Raw genomic sequence first — 17103 nt, forward strand, 5'->3', positions numbered from 1 at the left:
CAGACACTGGGCGAACGTGCAGACACTGCACAGACAGTGACCCAAGCCAGGAATCGAAGCTGTGAAGCAACTGTGCTAACCACTGTGGTACCGTGCTGCCCCTGATATTCTCTCTTGGCAACCCGGATGGCTTTTCGGAGTTCATACCTGTATTTCTTGTATAGGTCAGGATCGCCCGACTTGAACACCTCAGACCTGTCCTTCAGTACGGAGTCAATCTCGCGATTGAGCCATGGTTTCTGGTTGGGGAACGCACTTACTGCTTTATTTGGCAGGCAGTTGTCCACACATTTGCTGATGAAGTCTGTGATGGTGGTGGCGTACTCATTTAAGGTGGCATACTCATTTAAGTTGGTCGCTGAGTTCTTGAGTATGGGCCAGTCCACTGTCTCCAAGCAGTTGTGTAGGTGCTCTTCTGTTTCCTCGGACCAGCACTGCACAACCTTTTTAGCTGGATTCTCCGGCTTGAGTTTCTGCTTGTCTACCGGGAAATGGAGAACCGTCTGATTTTCCAAAGTTGGGTCGGGAGATGGAACAGTAGGCGCCCTTGACTTTTGACCATCATTTTTGAGTGGTCAAGAGTGATGTCGCACCTGATGGGACAGGAGATGTGCTGGTGGAAATTTGGCAGGACAGTCTTGAGGTTGGCCTTGCTGAAGTCCCCGACCACTATGAACAAGGCCTCCGGTTAGCAGAGAAACAAGTTAGCACAACAAGTTAACAGAGTAACACCAACAACTGCTTAATGAAAATCCAAGGGGGGGGGGGAAAACCTATCTAGAATTTTCTGGAGGCTATTTGTGAACTTTCTACGGTGAACCTGCTGAACCCCTCCTCCCCCCTCCCCCTTGTGTATTTTGAACACCGTCTTGCTGCAGTGTTTTTTTTTTTTGCGCTGTTGGTGGGGATCACTTTTCCTTGATTGTAAAATCCAGGCCGCTGTTGATAAAGACATCTTGCAAAGCATTAGAATTCAAGAAAGCTGGTGACTGTTGACTAGAAAATGCAACTGTTTGTAAAATTGTATAAATGCAAACTTGCTGTAATAGAGAACCTGTCCTCGTGAAGCCACCTACAACGAGGTACACAACATGGCAGCACGGTAGCATTGTGGATAGCACAATGGCTTCACAGCTCCAGGGTCCCAGGTTCGATTCCGGCTTGGGTCACTGTCTGTGCGGCGTCTGCACATCCTCCCCGTATGTGCGTGGGAGGATGTGCAGACAGCAATCAGACAGCAATCAAAGTCAGACAGAGCAGCAGAATCAGGACAATCTTTTAGGTCCAAAAATGGAATAATTCATTATTAAAATGTATCTAACAAAAAAATCCAGGACAAACTGCCATAAAATTACAGATCGTTACCATATAAACTGCATTACCAGTGCATCAGCTGCACCAACTGTTTCCCGATGCACTAACTAATCCTGATGAACATGTGCAACTGAGTTTTTTGTTGAAGTAACGGAAAGAGTTGAAGGCATTTGATAAAGTGGCACATAATAGACTTGTCGGCAAAGATGAGATCGCTGGCATAGCAGCAGGGTAGCTCAGTGGTTAGCACAGTTGCTTCACAGCTCCAGGGTCCCAGGTTTGATTCCTGGCTTGGGTCACTGTCTGTGTGGAGTCTGCACATTCTCCCCATGTCTGCATGTGTTTCCTCCGGGTACTGCAGTTGATTGGCCATGCTTAATTGCCCTTGGTGTCCAAAAATAGGTGGGGTTACGCGGACAGGGTGGAGGTGTCGGCTTAGGTTGGGTTCTCTTTCCAGGGGCCGGTGCAGACTCGATGGGCTGAATGACCTCCTTCAGTGTAGATTCTATGATTCCGATCTCCTGTGACCATTGCTTAATCAGAGGAGTGCTTTCTAAGCTGTCTGTAGGAAGATATCTGATGCCATATTCTACAATGCTCTTAAAGTATTGGGAAAATCACATTTTAATGAAATCGGGATAAAAGAAAAGAAAACAGTGAGATTTCTGAAGAGATGTTGAAATGCGAATCAGCACATCAGTGTGAAAAGCTTTACCTCGGTGACTATAGAAAAACAATGGATGTATGGAGAGAAAGATAATTTCAAAGTGGAAAGATAAGGAAGTTGACAGGTATATGCAAAAAGCTGACTTCACAGGGTGGATAGCATCAAAGGGAAAAATGGTATATCCATCGCACAATAACTGCAGTAAAAAGAAAGACTGAGATGGACACATCTACCATCAGCCACACCTTCCTGCAGAAGCAGTCTCCTAAAACCCAAGTTATTGCTAAACAGGCAGTCAGTTAAGATTAAAACTGCAGTTGAGCAGATTTAATCTTTGCTGAAACTGAAGACCGTTTTCTAAAACACGACCAGATAACCTGTGCATGATTATTGCTGGATTTTGTTCGTAGAGTTGTATAATATTGGATGTTGTTTGCAAACAAAGAAGCGTCTCAGAATTCAGGGTTTATAGGTAGTTGGAACCAAGAGGTAATTTCCTGTAATACTGAGTGTGTAGCCTGCAGTGTACTTGCATGTTGTAGTGTATTATAATCCTACTTGTGTATTTTTCCTTTTACATTCATAAATATTCTTTATTAATTGTTCGCAACAACTGGACTATTCCACTCTGATTCACGTACTTTTCTCAGTATACCAAATTGGAAATCTACAGCGCTAAGAACCTTGATTCCAAGTTGCCCTTCTGGGTTTTGGGATACTCTTGCATTTAACATCAGTGCGGTTTGTACAAAAATTGGGGACTTGTCCAGGATTTTGAAAGGCGTGGTTGTGTGTAATTTGTTAAGTTTAACCTGAGTGAGGGATGTATTGAACTAAGTGAGGAGATGTGTGATTTTAAAATAAGGTGACTGCAATTAATCTCGCCATGGCTAAGGCTTCCTAAAGATGAAAGATGTAACTCTGTCTGGTTGACAGAAAGTAACTGAATTGGCTGATACAATAGGAATTAGGGTTACCCACAGGCTAAGGAAAACTGAGATTATTGAAAGTAGAGCAAAACATTTAAAATTGAAAGGGTTGCCTGATAAACCAAGTTCTCCAAAAAGTGAGGCAATTGAATTGGCTAAAATTCAGTTGCAGAGAGAAATAGAAGTGAAGAAATTTGAAATGCAGGAAAAAGAGAAAAATAAGGAAGCTTGAAATTCGTGAAAAAGAAAGGGGGAAAAGAGCTTTTAAAAGGGAATTGGAAATGGAACCGTTAGCAATGACAAAGAGAAAAGAAGACAGAATTTCAATATAAAATGGGGAAGATAAAGCAGAAAAATTAGAGCAGGTGAGGAAGGAAGTAGTTCTTGTCATGAAGCTAGTGAGGAGATGTTGAAATTTGTACAGGCACTTGTAAAATTTGACAAAGGATGTCCAGGCATTTTAAAAATTTGAGAAAGTAGTGAGACAAATTAAATGGTCACAGGATATTTGGATGCAACCCTAGAGCAAACTTGTAGGTAGGACTAAGGGAGTCCATGTGTCTTTGTCAGAGGAAAAGTCTAGGAAGTGACTATTGCGTGCTTATGAGTTAGTCCCGGAGGCTTGCAGGCAAACATTTTGAAATTTAAGAAAATAGCCTGGATGGACTTGTATTGAATTTGAAAGGGTTAAGCAAAGTAATTTTGATATATGGGAGAGAGCATTAAAAGTAGAAGAAACCTATGAAATGCTTAGAGAAGTAATTCTGTTGGAAGAATTCAAAGATTCATTACCTGCAGTGATAAGAACAAAGAACAATACAGCACAGGAGCAGGCCCATTAGTCCTCCAAGCCTGCGCCGATCACGTGTCCTATCTAGACCAACCGCCTGTATCCTTCTATACCCCGTCTGTATCCTTCTATACCCCGTCTGTTCATGTGTCTATCCAGATAAGTCTTAAAGGTCGTTAACATATCTGCCTCCACCACCACCACCTCGTAAAAAGAAAAACAACTTCCTCCACACATCTCCACTGAACCTTTGCCCCCCTCACCTTGAACTTGTGCCCCCTTGTAATTGTCACTTCTGCCCTGGAAAAAAAACGTCCAACTGTTCTCCCTATCTATACCCCTGATCCAGGGGTGTCAAACTCAAATACACCGTGGGCCAAAATTTAAAAATCGGGACAAGACGAGGGCCGGACTGGTTCAATGTTTTTTTGCAAAACTTATAAAAAAATGAACTTATTGAACCTGGAACTAATAAAGCTTAGGTTATTGCCTATAAAAACAACATTAAATATTAAATAAATAAAAAAATTAGTTGCATTTATTTCTTATTGCTTTATCTGGAGCTTTTCCAGAGTAATTTCTAATGAAAACATTTTTCCACAGGCCAACACTTTGTGATTCACACTATACCTGAATAAACTCGGCATCAGCCATATCATACGCCATAGGCGCTTCAATTGCTGGGGCCAGCTTTAATAGTAATTGGATATTATTAGGGCAGCACGGTGGCCTAGTGGTTAGCCCAACCGCCTCACGGCGCTGAGGTCCCAGGTTCGATCCCGGCTCTGGATCACTGTCCGTGTGGAGTTTGCACGTTCTCCCCGTGTCTGCGTGGCTTTTGCCCTGGGGCAGCAGGGTAGCATGGTGGTTAGCATAAATGCTTCACAGCTCCAGGGTCCCAGGTTCGATTCCCGGCTGGGTCACTGTCTGTGTGGAGTCTGCACGTCCTCCCCCTGTGTGCGTGGGTTTCTTCCGGGTGCTCCGGTTTCCTCCCACAGTCCAAAGATGTGCGGGTTAGGTGGATTGGCCATGCTAAATTGCCCGTAGTGTCCTAATAAAAGTAAGGTTAAGGGGGGGTTGTTGGGTTACGGGTATAGGGTGGATACGTGGGTTTGAGTAGGGTGATCATGGCTCGTCACAACATTGAGGGCCGAAGGGCCTGTTCTGTGCTGTACTGTTCTATGTTCTATGTTCTAACCCAAAAATGTGCAGAGTAGGTGGATTGGCCACGCTAAATTGCCCCTTAATTGGAAAAAATAATTGGCTAATCTAAATTTTAAAAAAAAGTAATTGGATATTATCTCGCGGGCCAAAGATAATTCCACCGCGGGCGGATTTGGCCCGCGGGCCTTGAGTTTGACATATATGCCCTAATCATTTTATAAACTTCTATCAGGTCGCCCCTCAGCCTCCGTCTCTCTGGGGAGAACAATCCCTGTTTATTCAATCTCTCCTCATAGCTAATACCCTCCAAACCAGGGAATATCCTGGTAAACCTTTTCTGTACTCTCCAAAGCCTCCACCTTCTTCTGGTAGTGCAGTGACCAGAATTGGACACAGTATTCCAAATGTGGCCGAACCAACATTCTATATAATTATAACAATTTTCGAGATTTTATACTCAATACCTCATCCAATGAAGGCAAGTATGCCATATGCCACCTTTACCACCATTTCTACCTGTGCTGCCACATTTAAGGATCTGTGAACGTGCACACCCAGATCTCTGTGTCTCTATGCTCATGATGGTTCTGCCATTTATTTTATAGCTCCCACCTGAATTGGATCTACAAAAATGCATCACCTCTCATTTGTCTGGGTTAAATTTCGCCTGCCATTTCTCTGCCCAATTTTGCAGCCTATCTATATCCTATTGTATTCTCTGACAATCTCCATCACTATCCGCAACTCCTGGAATCTTAGTATCATCCGCAAACTTGCTAATCAGACCCACTATGTTTTCTTCCACGTCATTTATATATATTACAAAGAGCAGAGGTACCAGAACTGATTCCTGCGGAACACCACTAGTTGTAGACCTCCATTCGGGAAAACACCCTTCCACTGCTACCTTCTATGGCCAAGCCAGTTCTTGATCCATCCAGCTAGTTCGTACCTGACCCCATGTGATCTAATCTTTCGCATCAGCCTGCCATGAAGGACCTTATCAAATGTTTACTACAGTCCATATAGACAACATCCACAGCCTTTCCCTCATCAATCATTTTTGTCGTCACCTCAAAAAATTCAATCAAATCAGTGAGACATGACCTCCCTCGTACAAAACCATGCTGTCTGTCGCTAACAAGACCATTCACTTCCAAATGTGCATACATCGTATCTCTGATACTCTTTTCCAACAATTTCGTTATCACTGACGTCAAGTTCACTGGCCTATAATTACTTGATTATCCTTGCAACCCTTAAATAATGGTACAACATTGGCTATCCTCCAATCCTCTGGGATCTCACCTGTGGCCAATGAGGACACACCGATTTCTGTCAGAGACCCAGTGATTTCATCTATTGCCTCCCTCATTAATCTGGGATCGATGCTATCTGGCCCTGGGAATTTGTCTAGCATAATGCTTTTTAACACACCTAACGCTTCCTCCCTTGTAACAACGACTTGTTCTAAAGTGTTTACACATCCCTCGCCACCAATCAGCATGTCCCTCTCCTTTGTGAATACCGATGCAAAATACTCATGAAGGACCTCATCGACTTCCTCTGGTTCTATACATAATTTCCCTTATTTATCCTTGAGTGGGCCAACTCTTTCTCTAGCTACCCTCTTGTTCCCAATATATGTATAAAATGCCTTGGGATTCTCCTTAATCCTGTCTGCCAAGGACATTCCGTGACCCGTTTTTGCCCTCCTAACTCCTTGCTTGAGCTCTATTCTCCTTTTCTTGTATTCCTCAAGTGCTTTTTCTGTTTTTTGTTGTCTGTATCCCACATATGCATCTTTTTTCTTTTTGACAAGGTTCTCAATTTCCCTGGTCATCCATGCTTCCCGAATTCTGCTTTTCGTGTCCTTCCTTTTTACCGGCACATGCCTATCCTACACTCTCATCAACTGCTCCTTTAAAGACACCCACATGCCAAATATGGATTTACCCTCAAAACACCCTCTCCTCAACAACAGCCTCGAAATCCTGCCTAATCTGGTTGTAATTAACCGCCCCCCAATTTAACACCTTAACCCTAGGACAACACTCGTCCTTTTCCATGAATATCCGAAAGCTTACGTAATTGTGGTCACTGTTCACCACGTGCTCTCCCACTACAGCGTTGATGACCTGGCCGGGCTTGTTCTCTCGTCCCAGGTCCAACATAGCCCCTTCTAGTCAGACTATCCACATATTGTTCCAAAAAACCTTCCTGGACACTTTTTAAATATAAATTTAGAGTACCCAATTAATTTTTTTTCCAATTAAGGGACAATTTAGCTTGTTCAGTCCACCTACCTTGCACATCTTTGGGTTGTGGGGGCGAAACCCACGCAAACACTGGGAGAATGTGCAATCTCCACACAGACACTGACCCAGAGCCGGGATTGAACCTGGGACCTCGGTGCCGTGAGACTGCAGTGCTACCACTGCACCACCGTGCTGCCCCTTCCTGGACACACTTAAAAAATTTCTCACCATCCAGACCCCTAGCCCTAAGGGATTTCCAGTCTGAGAAAAATTAAAGTCTCCCACTACAGCAACCCTATTATTTCCACATCTATCCAAAATCTGCTTACATATGTTTCTTAACTTCCCGTGGGCTGTTGGGAGGCCTGTCGTACACCATAGTGACTGCCCCCTACCTGTTTCTGAGCTCTACCCACAGTGCCTCATTACTTGATTCTTCCATGGTGTCTGCCCTCTGTACAGCTGTAATATGTTCCTTAACCAGTATTGCAACTCCCCCACTTCTTTTCCTTCCTCCCTGTCTCGCCTAAAATACCTAGATCCTAGAATATTTAGCTGCCAGTCCTGTCCCTTTTTTTTACCAAGTCTCCGTTACAGCAACCACATCCAAGTTCGACACGTGAACCAAGGCTTTAAGTTCATCTGTCTTACCTGTTAGACTCTGTGCATTGAAGCAGATACACTCCAGACCTCCAGTCCCACTGAGTTCGACCTCCCCAGCCTACCCTTCCTCTTAGCAAGCCTGACCCTGGTACCATGCTCATCCCCAGTCTCTACACTTGCTGGCATACTGTTCTGATTCCTACCTTCCTGCCAAATTAGTTTAAACTCAAATTAGTTTAAGAACTCGTATGGAGGAACAAAGAGTTAAAACTGCAAGGCAAGCCATGGAGCTTGTGGATGATAATGAACTGGTTCATAGGTCAAAGCTTTTTTTCGACACACTTTTAAATCTGCAAAAGATAGAACATGAGAAGGTGTGAGAAAAGGCATTGAGGGAGTGGTTGATAATTCCAAGGAGACTTCACCTCAAAGTAAAAAAGATGGTGTTGAGGGAATAAGAGATATGAGGAAAGTTTAGACTCTTCCATTGTAATAAATTAGGCCACACCAAATCATTATGCTGGGCATTACATGGAAAGCTGGGTGGAGTAATAAGCCTTGAAGAAGGAAATAATAAATCAGAGACTGGTGAACAATTGAAGCTGGTTGGATTTGTACACTGAGCAGAACAAGCAATAGGAGTGAGTGAAGGAGTGAAAATGTATGCACAGAAGTAGAGTGAACTGCAGGTGGCTGATGTGTTTCAGGTTTTTGTATGTGAGGGTTAAGTTTTTTCACGTTGACTTACTAGAATGGGGAAAGATAGTTAAACCTGATGGAGCTCCTCTCCGAAAGCTAGTGATTCCAAATAAGCCTGTTGGACTTACTACTTACTGGGCTCACCCCAGTCCAACACGGGCATCTCCACATCATAAATTTTAAGAGATACAGGAGCAAGTCAATCTCTAATGTTGTGAGACAAACGTTTTCGTTGTCCAGAAAGGATATTGAAGGGAGAGATTCTGATTAGCAGTATTCACGGGAAAACAAAAAATTATTTTGCGAAAATAACCTTGGAGTAGCTGGGGGAAGGGAGAAGTGGTTGTAGCAGTGTTAGAAACTATTGCAGGGATTTAATTAATCTGAGGGAATGAAATGGCTGGAACACAAATGTGCATGATGCCTACTGTGGTTGAACAGCTGGTAGATAATTAAGCTACAGAAAACTTGTAAACAGACCACCCTGGGGTGTTTCCAGATTGTGTGGTAACGTGATCACAGGCAGATAAGATGAGACGAGAACGAGTTAACAGGATCAGAAAAGTAAGATATGGTATCTGATACAATCTTTAGTAAGCTGAATGAAGATGGAAAAAATGAAGGGAAAGAAACCTATGTGTTTGGCTCAAAAACATTGGTAGAATTGCAGCAGGATGTTTTCAAATTAAAACAAATCTATCAAACGGTTTATTCTAAGTTGGAGGCTCTGTATTCCTGAATGTTATATAAAGGACCACATATTAATGAGAAAATGGCATCCAATGCATCTTGGTGCAGATGTCAAATGGGTAGAAATACATCGAATTGTATTACCTCTTGAGTATAGAAAAGAGATTCTAAGTATACCTCATGACATTCTACTCGGAGAACATCCAAGAATAAAGAGAACACATGCGAAGATAGAGAACCAGATTTACTGGCCAGAACTGAATAAAAATGTAGTTAAAATATGTCGAACATGTCACACATGTTAAGTAATTGGGAAACCTTTTGGCATGATGGCACATTGGTTAGCACAACTGCCTCAGGGCACCGAGGATCCGGGTTCGATCCCAGCCCCAGGTCACTGGAGTTTGCACGTGTCTGCGTGGGTCTCACCCCCACAACCCAAAGATGTGCAGGGTAGATGGATTGGACACCTAAATTGCCCCTTAATTGGGAATGTAAATAAATAATTAAAAAGTAATTGGGAAACCACAAGCTGCAATAAAGCGAGCAGCTTTGATCCCTATTCCAGCTTTTGAAGATCCTTTTGCAAGAGTTCTAGTCTATTGCGTTGGACCACTCAAGAACACAAAATGGAAATCAATACTTGTTAACTATTATGGATATATTCACTAGATTTCCTAAAGTCCTACCATTAAACATTGCAGCCAAGAGAGTGATAGAGGAATTAACCAAGTTCTGTATTAGATATGGCTTAGCGAAAGAGATACAATCAGATCTTGGGGCAAATTTCATGTCAGGATTATTTGGAGACTGGAAATAAAACCGTATAGATCATTGTCATATCATCCAGAGTCACAGGGAGCATTAGAGAGGTGGCACTAAATTTGATGAGAATGTATTGCCAAGATTATTGCCCTCATGATTGCGATAAAGAGATTTTTTTTTATTATTTGCTATTGGGGATGCACAACATTATTCCACAAGATTTAGTCCTTTTGAATTGGTTTATGGATATGAGGTTAGAGGACCACTGAAATTTAATCCAAGAAAAATTGTTAGGAAGAAACTAGAGACTATCCTTTTGGACTACATATCGAATTTCAGAGAAAGACTGAATGAGGCATGTGAGGTGGCAAAGAAGCATTTAAAGGTAGTGCAGCAGGGAATGACAGCAATGGCTGACAGGAGAGCACAGACTGCTGGTTTTGTAATAATTTTGTTATAACCTCTGTCTGGCAAACCGTCAATCTAGATAGTGGACCGTATCCAATTGAAAGAATGCTGAGCAAAGTAAATAACCTGGTAGGCACACCAGATAGACTTGCATCTCTGAGTACGTCATCTTAACATGCTTAAGAGATTTTGGGATAGAGGAGATGAGGACAAGCGTGAGGTCTTGGTAGTAAAGAAACAAGGAAAGAGGAAGGGTTCAATTCTGAGAGTGGCTTCCCTCTAATTCATTTGGGTAGCAAGGAAATATTGGAAAATGGTTATAGGGCTTTTCACAGTAACTTCATTGCAGTGTCAATGTAAGCCTACTTGTGACAAACAAGATTATTATTACAAAAAATATCCTCCAGATAAGACCCAAGATGAATTGGAAGAGTTGCTGCAGTCTTATAAATGTATTTGTGGGAATAAATTGGGTAGAACAGAGATAGTGATGCATGATGTAGATGTAGGGGAAACTGTTCCCATAAAGCAACGTTAAATCCAGCAAAGGTATCACAAATGCAGAAAGAAATTGAATATATGCTCCAAAATGGCACTATTGAATTGAGTTCTAGTGATTGGAGTTCACCGATCGTAATGGTGTCGATGCCTGATGGAACAGAATCTTTGTGTGGACTATAGAAAAGTGAATTCCATTACCAAGATGGGTTTGTTTCCTATACCACGGCTAAGAGAATTGCATTGAAACAGTTGGACAGTCTAAATTCATCACCAAAATAGGCTTGCTAAAGGGATATTGGCAAGTACCTTTGTCCCATAGGCCAAAGGAAATTTCTGCATTCATACCAAATGGACATCATCAATTTAAAGTTATGCCATTCAGGATGAAGAACGCATTTGCAACATTTCAGAGTCGAACGAATAAAGTTATTTAAGGACTGAGTCACTGTGCAATGTAAATTGCCGATTTAGTGGCTTTTAGTTGAAGGTGGGAAGAGTATCTGTTGGAACGCTTTAAAGAAGCTAATCCAGTCAGGAATTTGGTAAAAAGCAAATTTGCTCAACCACAAATTTCACATTTAAGACACATTGGAGGATATGGTCAAATGATTCCACGAGATGTGAAAATAAAAGCCATTTGGAATTTTCCAAACCTACAACAGGAAAGAGATTTTAAAATTTCTGGGGTTAAGTGGATTGTTAAGAATTAGGGAAAACTAAGAATAAACAATGAAATTGGGACATAAGAAAACAAAATAGATGTCTGAAAAGATGTTGAGATGGAAATTAGAATATCAGAGAAAATCAATGGTTACAAGAGGAAAACAATGGGAGTGTAGAAAAGGTAACTTCAAAATGGAGCGAGAAGGAAAATGACACATATGCAAAAAACTGATTTTACAGGGTAGATAACATCAAAGAGGAAAACATGGCACAATGACTGGAGAAAAGGGGATATGGCGACAAAACTAAATCAGCCACAGCAAGCTGCAGAAATGGTCTCCCCAAAGCAAGTTATTGCTAAATCAGCAGCCGGCTTAGATCAAAACTTGAACTGAGTGGGTTTTTTTTTTCTTTGCTGAAACATAAGTACTATTTTCCCTAACGTGACCACATAATCTGTGTAGTAATTCTTTGCTGGCTTTAGTTGGTAGAGTTATATAATATTGGATGTTTGCGAACAAAGGGGTGTTGGAGTTCGGGGACCGTAGGTAGTTGGAACCAAGGGGTGTAATTTGCTGTAATACTGTGTATCGCCATCAGTGTACTTGCATGTCCTCTTGTGTATTATAGTCCTCTTGTGAATATAGATAGATATTCGCACAACGGCTGGACTATTCCTCCTTGGTTCTCACATTTTTCTCTCAGATTGAAAATGTACATCACCAAGAACCTAGGTTCCAAGTTACCCTTCTGGGTTTTGGGATATCCTCGCATTTAACGTTAGCGGAGTTCTTAACAGTATAAAGAGCTGAAGTCCAATATTGTATTGAAGTGAAAAAAGCTTCAGTGTTTCACTTACATGACCATATTTGTCAAAAAATCCACATCTTGGCTAAGGTTTTGCACCAATTCTTGAGTTCATTTGACTTCATTAAGTTAATTATTAGCTTTTTTCCCTCACCAACTGTTGGGGATATCCACCAACTAACGTGTTAGCTTAAAACACTTCTAATGTCTGTTGTGAGGTGTTACACTACAGTAGGTTTGAATGATGTCTTTTTCAAAAGTAGGCTAACCAAGTCTTTATTAACTAATGTATAATAAAAGGTACAAGCTAGGTGCTGTTTCCATGCTTGGGTCTAATGCATGTCTTTTATTAGTCGGTAAATAATGTCAGCATAACATTATATGTTGCTCTATTCAAAAATAATTTTATATATCTTGTGTGCTTTTTAAAATCCGCACCGTTTTGAACACGTTTACTTAACAGGTTGTTTGAACTCGTTTGTGCATTAGCAAACTTTCTGGAAATTAAGCTGCAGGCAATTATGAAAGAATACATCTTTTTTGGAAAGACAGGAAAAACGTTTACAGTGATTTTGATTGGAATTGACTTTGACAAATTGTACTGCTCTCTTAATGCACAAATTGCTGTTCCAGTTGCTTTCAAAGTTGAATAAATTTTGCAGGCCATGAGAGGCAAGCTTTGGGGCATATTCTTGTATTGACATTTGAATTTATAAGAAAAGTGGTATTTCAACAAATCAATAGATTATCAAAGTAGGAAATGCATTGTAATGATTTTCCTCTGCCCTTTTAACCTGCATTATGTTTACGCACCCTGGCTACAATGGTTTTGTACAAACTGCACAAAATACTTTCCAATTGGCATTATTTTAATACTGATGGTGGTGCATTTATTTTAAATAAGGCCAATTGGAAAACAGTAACTATGTGTCTTGGTGTAGCATTACTATGTGTGTGTCTTCTTTTACACCCTAGGTTAGCGTGGTCCAGGATTCAGTGAATATATCAGGCCAGAACACCATGAATATGGTAAAAGTTCCTGAATGTCGGTTAGCAGATGAACTTGGAGGATTGTGGGAGAATTCTAGATTTACAGATTGTTGCCTTTGTGTAGCTGGCCAAGAGTTTCAAGCACATAAAGCAATTCTCGCAGGTTTGGAACATTCTTGCACCCATATAGCTTCTTACTAGGCATATTTATTAAGGATTGAATCAAATTATATTTCAGCATTGATGAATGTCTTTTAATACCATGCATCAAAGTACTCTATTGTTTTAACCTAGGAGCAGCACGGTAGCACAAGTGGCTAGCACTGTGGCTTCACAGCACCAGGGTCCCAGGTTCGATTCCCTGCTGGGTCACTGTCTGTGCGGAGTTTGCACGTTCTCCCGTGTCTGTGTGGGTTTCCTCCGGGTGCTCCGGTTTCTTCCCACGGTCCAAAGATGTGCAGGTTAGGTGGATTGACCATGATAAATTTCCCTTAGTGACCAAAAAGGTTATATGGGGTTATTGGGTTACGGGAATAGGGTGGAAATGAGGGCTTAAGTGAGTCGGTGCAGACTCGATGGGCCAAATGGCCTCCTCCTGCACTGTATGTTCTATGTATGTGCTAGTGTGTTTTTATTTCTGACTTTCCACCATTTGAAAGAAATCAAAAGCATACCAGGGATTCTGTAAAATCTGAGGTCAGAACAGAGAAAGTCATATTTCTTGCAAGATTGATTGGCATTTGAGAAAGAAAGATGAATTGATATTTTGGGTGTGGCAGTTGGTTAGAATTAGTTTTGGGGTATAGCACCCTTTATTTGGGTTTGCTGCATAATAATGAGATGGTGTCCAGAATTGAACTCAAAGATGGGAATCGCTAAAGTTATGAATATGATGTGTGGGTTCACTGCATGAAATAGATGTCATATTCTATATTTTTCATCAAGAATTCTGTTTATTGCAAGAATTGTGTGCAGTAATATTTTTAGGATAATAATTTGTATTAGTTAAAGAAAATTAAATCCTCTGCTTTTAAGTGAAAGGTTGTTCATCATTTTCTGGATGGTTTTAATGAGCCACCTCAGCTTTTTGATGGAATTGATTTACATTTCCATAATTTTTTTTAACTTTCTGGTTATAATATTTGAAGTATGATGGGTAATTTCCCCCCAACTTGGTAGTAGTATTGGTAATTCCCTTCTAAACTAACTCAGGAATTTTATGTATGGAAGGGCCTGAGATGGAAATCTGTCTAAAACATATAGACATTACAATAAGAACATGAGCTGAAGTGGTTTTGGAGGCCAAGTTACATCAGTGATCCTGCTCCTTAATAAATGGTGTAGATGAGAATACCAAATAAAAGTGCACTTGCCAGCTTTATCCTCGTACACCTGTGGCGCATTGTAAAATAAACATTGAAGAAATGTGTACACGGTGGATCAGTGCTATGCAATATTACAGCAAATGTGTTCTTGCAGAGTGCCAACAGATTAATTTAGTTTGAACTTTAGACCGATTGTGGCACCCAAATTGAGCATTAAAGCGTCAAACCCATCAGCTTGATTCCAGTACATCTGTTGCAAATGTTCCTTTATGCTTAAAACTGTTGAAACTTTGACCCATGTGTGCTTTTGTGTAGTTTATTCGTTACTAGGATACTTGGGAATTGATGATCATAACAAAATATGAACAATTTCAATACAAGGCGGCAGTTTGAGTCTCCTTTCAGGTTTCGTGTTTCAAAACTGTCCAAAATGCATATGCATTAGCTGATTTTGATGAGTATTGTGTTTATGTTTGCTACCGTCTTTGTAAATGTATAAACCAATACATTTAATGCAATCAATTACTGATAGTTAATTGGTACCTAATTGTTTGAATTAGAATCATTAAATTGTTAAAAATTTCTTTACATTTAGCTCGTTCCCCAGTCTTCAGTGCTATGTTTGAGCATGAAATGGAAGAAAGCAAGAAGGTATGTATGTATTTAAACAGAAATGATAGACACTATACCTTCGTTATAGTACAAAGTTGCATAAAAAATTAGGTTAGAGTTATTTAAAACACTTGCTGAGTATCCATTTTCCTTAAATAAGATGCGTGTGAAAAGGCCAGTTATTGCATTCATTTCATGATTTATCATGCTGAGTGATCATCTCGGCAGGCTGCTCTGGTGTAATCAATTACCGGGGTATGGTTAAATCCTGGAACAGTCACTTATGTTTTAGCTGGTCCTTGACTTCAGCATAGCCTTTGTGCGGATCTCAACCTGCTTTTCTCTGGGGAAATATGCAATGGACTATTAGCTGTATACTCCTAACATATACAATGAATCCACGTGTGATATTCAAAGTATTTCACCTCTCATGCCTCTAAGTTTTACTTGTGTCCTTTGCAGCTTCTAACAATCAAGGTGCACAGAACGTTACTAATTTTATCCAGCAGAACTTTTTCTACTGTTGAGGTGATAAAGTATAATTAGGAGAAATTATGGAGCCACAGATAGTTCTGCAACAGTGTTCTTCACATAAAAGCTGTAACTGTGTAATTAAAACACTAAGAATTGAATACCAAATTCCAATTTGTTCCTTAGGTTTGTCAGAAAAGAAAAAGGTAACGAGCTATTTATGCTAATATAATAATCGCAATTTAATTTAAAAGTGTCTCTCTTTCTCTCTCCCTCTCTCTATCTCTCTCTTTCCCCAACCCCCCCACAATTTTGTACAGAATCGAGTGGAAATTAATGATGTGGAGCCGGAAGTATTTAAGGAGATGATGTGTTTTATTTATACGGGGAAGGCGCCCAATCTTGACAAAATGGCAGATGACTTACTTGCAGCTGCTGATAAGGTGAGTGGGAACGTTAGAAAGAGACTGTGTAGTTAGCCAGCATTTAACAAGGGAACAAAATGGGTTTAAATGCCATTGAAATAAGAGCACTGGAAACTTTTTACTTTGGATATCTGTATCTACCCCAAAAACAAAAACAAGGTTTTAATTCCAGCTTTATCATTGGAGATTGATTTTGAGTTGTTGGGCAGCTCATCTGATGAGTCATCCTCTGATTTTTGTTTTTGCATATTGGGCTCCAACGTTTTTTTAATCCTGGGAAAATCTGTGCCTTGGTTTAATTTATTAACATGCACAGCAATATCTGAAGCAATCCAGATTTCTTAAGATTAACATTTCATGTCAGTTCATATTATGCCTGTATTCCTGTTGTAATTGATACCAGTTAAATCATTTGTTCATAGACGTGTCTATGACTTGTCACCTACTCGGTTTTATAATCTAGTTGGTGTTATATCAACAAATTAAATGCTTAATATATGATGCTAAACCATCACAAAAACCATTGATTTGTTGCATCATAAGTGGTCTGTATCTTCTGTTAAAATGTGAACTTACTACTGATACTTTTAATTTGCTTTCGCAGAAAAAGGCAACGTCTGTAAGCAGCCTAATCCCCACTTCCCCAAACCCATCCAAGGAATTTAAACTTGTGTACCATTAAGTATAGGGTGTATTCAAACTAAAACTGATGGTTACATTTATTTACAAGGAAAATAATTACAAAAGGTAGAATATAGGACTTAGAAACTTGCAAGTGTTGAGCATACATTTATCCGAAATCCGCACTTTTTTTCGAGCGCCGACGTGATGTCATTAGTAGAAAATCCCACAAGACTCTGGGAAGGTTCCCAGGTGATGCGCAGTTACCAACGTACCACATCCCACGTGCTGTACATGCGCAGTTCCAAACACGCCGCCCACGCACAGTTCCCAACGCGCTGCCCACACGCAGTATATTCCGAAAATTCGGAAACTGACACCCAGTTGGGCTCCAAGAATTT

The 17103-nt window shown here is 40.6% G+C and overlaps 1 protein-coding gene across 1 annotated transcript in view; it reads left to right on the top strand.

Annotated features, from left to right (window-relative positions):
* LOC119953941 (speckle-type POZ protein) overlaps window positions 1-17103 on the top strand; it is a 138340-nt gene that overhangs the window by 99272 nt on the left and 21965 nt on the right. Inside the window, exons 7-9 of the mRNA XM_038778645.1 lie at window positions 13234-13411; window positions 15169-15224; window positions 15977-16099. Coding sequence (XP_038634573.1) covers window positions 13234-13411; window positions 15169-15224; window positions 15977-16099 — 357 coding nt within the window. The remainder of the gene's footprint in view (window positions 1-13233; window positions 13412-15168; window positions 15225-15976; window positions 16100-17103) is intronic.

Source organism: Scyliorhinus canicula, chromosome 19 (genome assembly GCF_902713615.1).
Source record: "Scyliorhinus canicula chromosome 19, sScyCan1.1, whole genome shotgun sequence".
Lineage (NCBI taxonomy): Eukaryota > Metazoa > Chordata > Chondrichthyes > Carcharhiniformes > Scyliorhinidae > Scyliorhinus > Scyliorhinus canicula.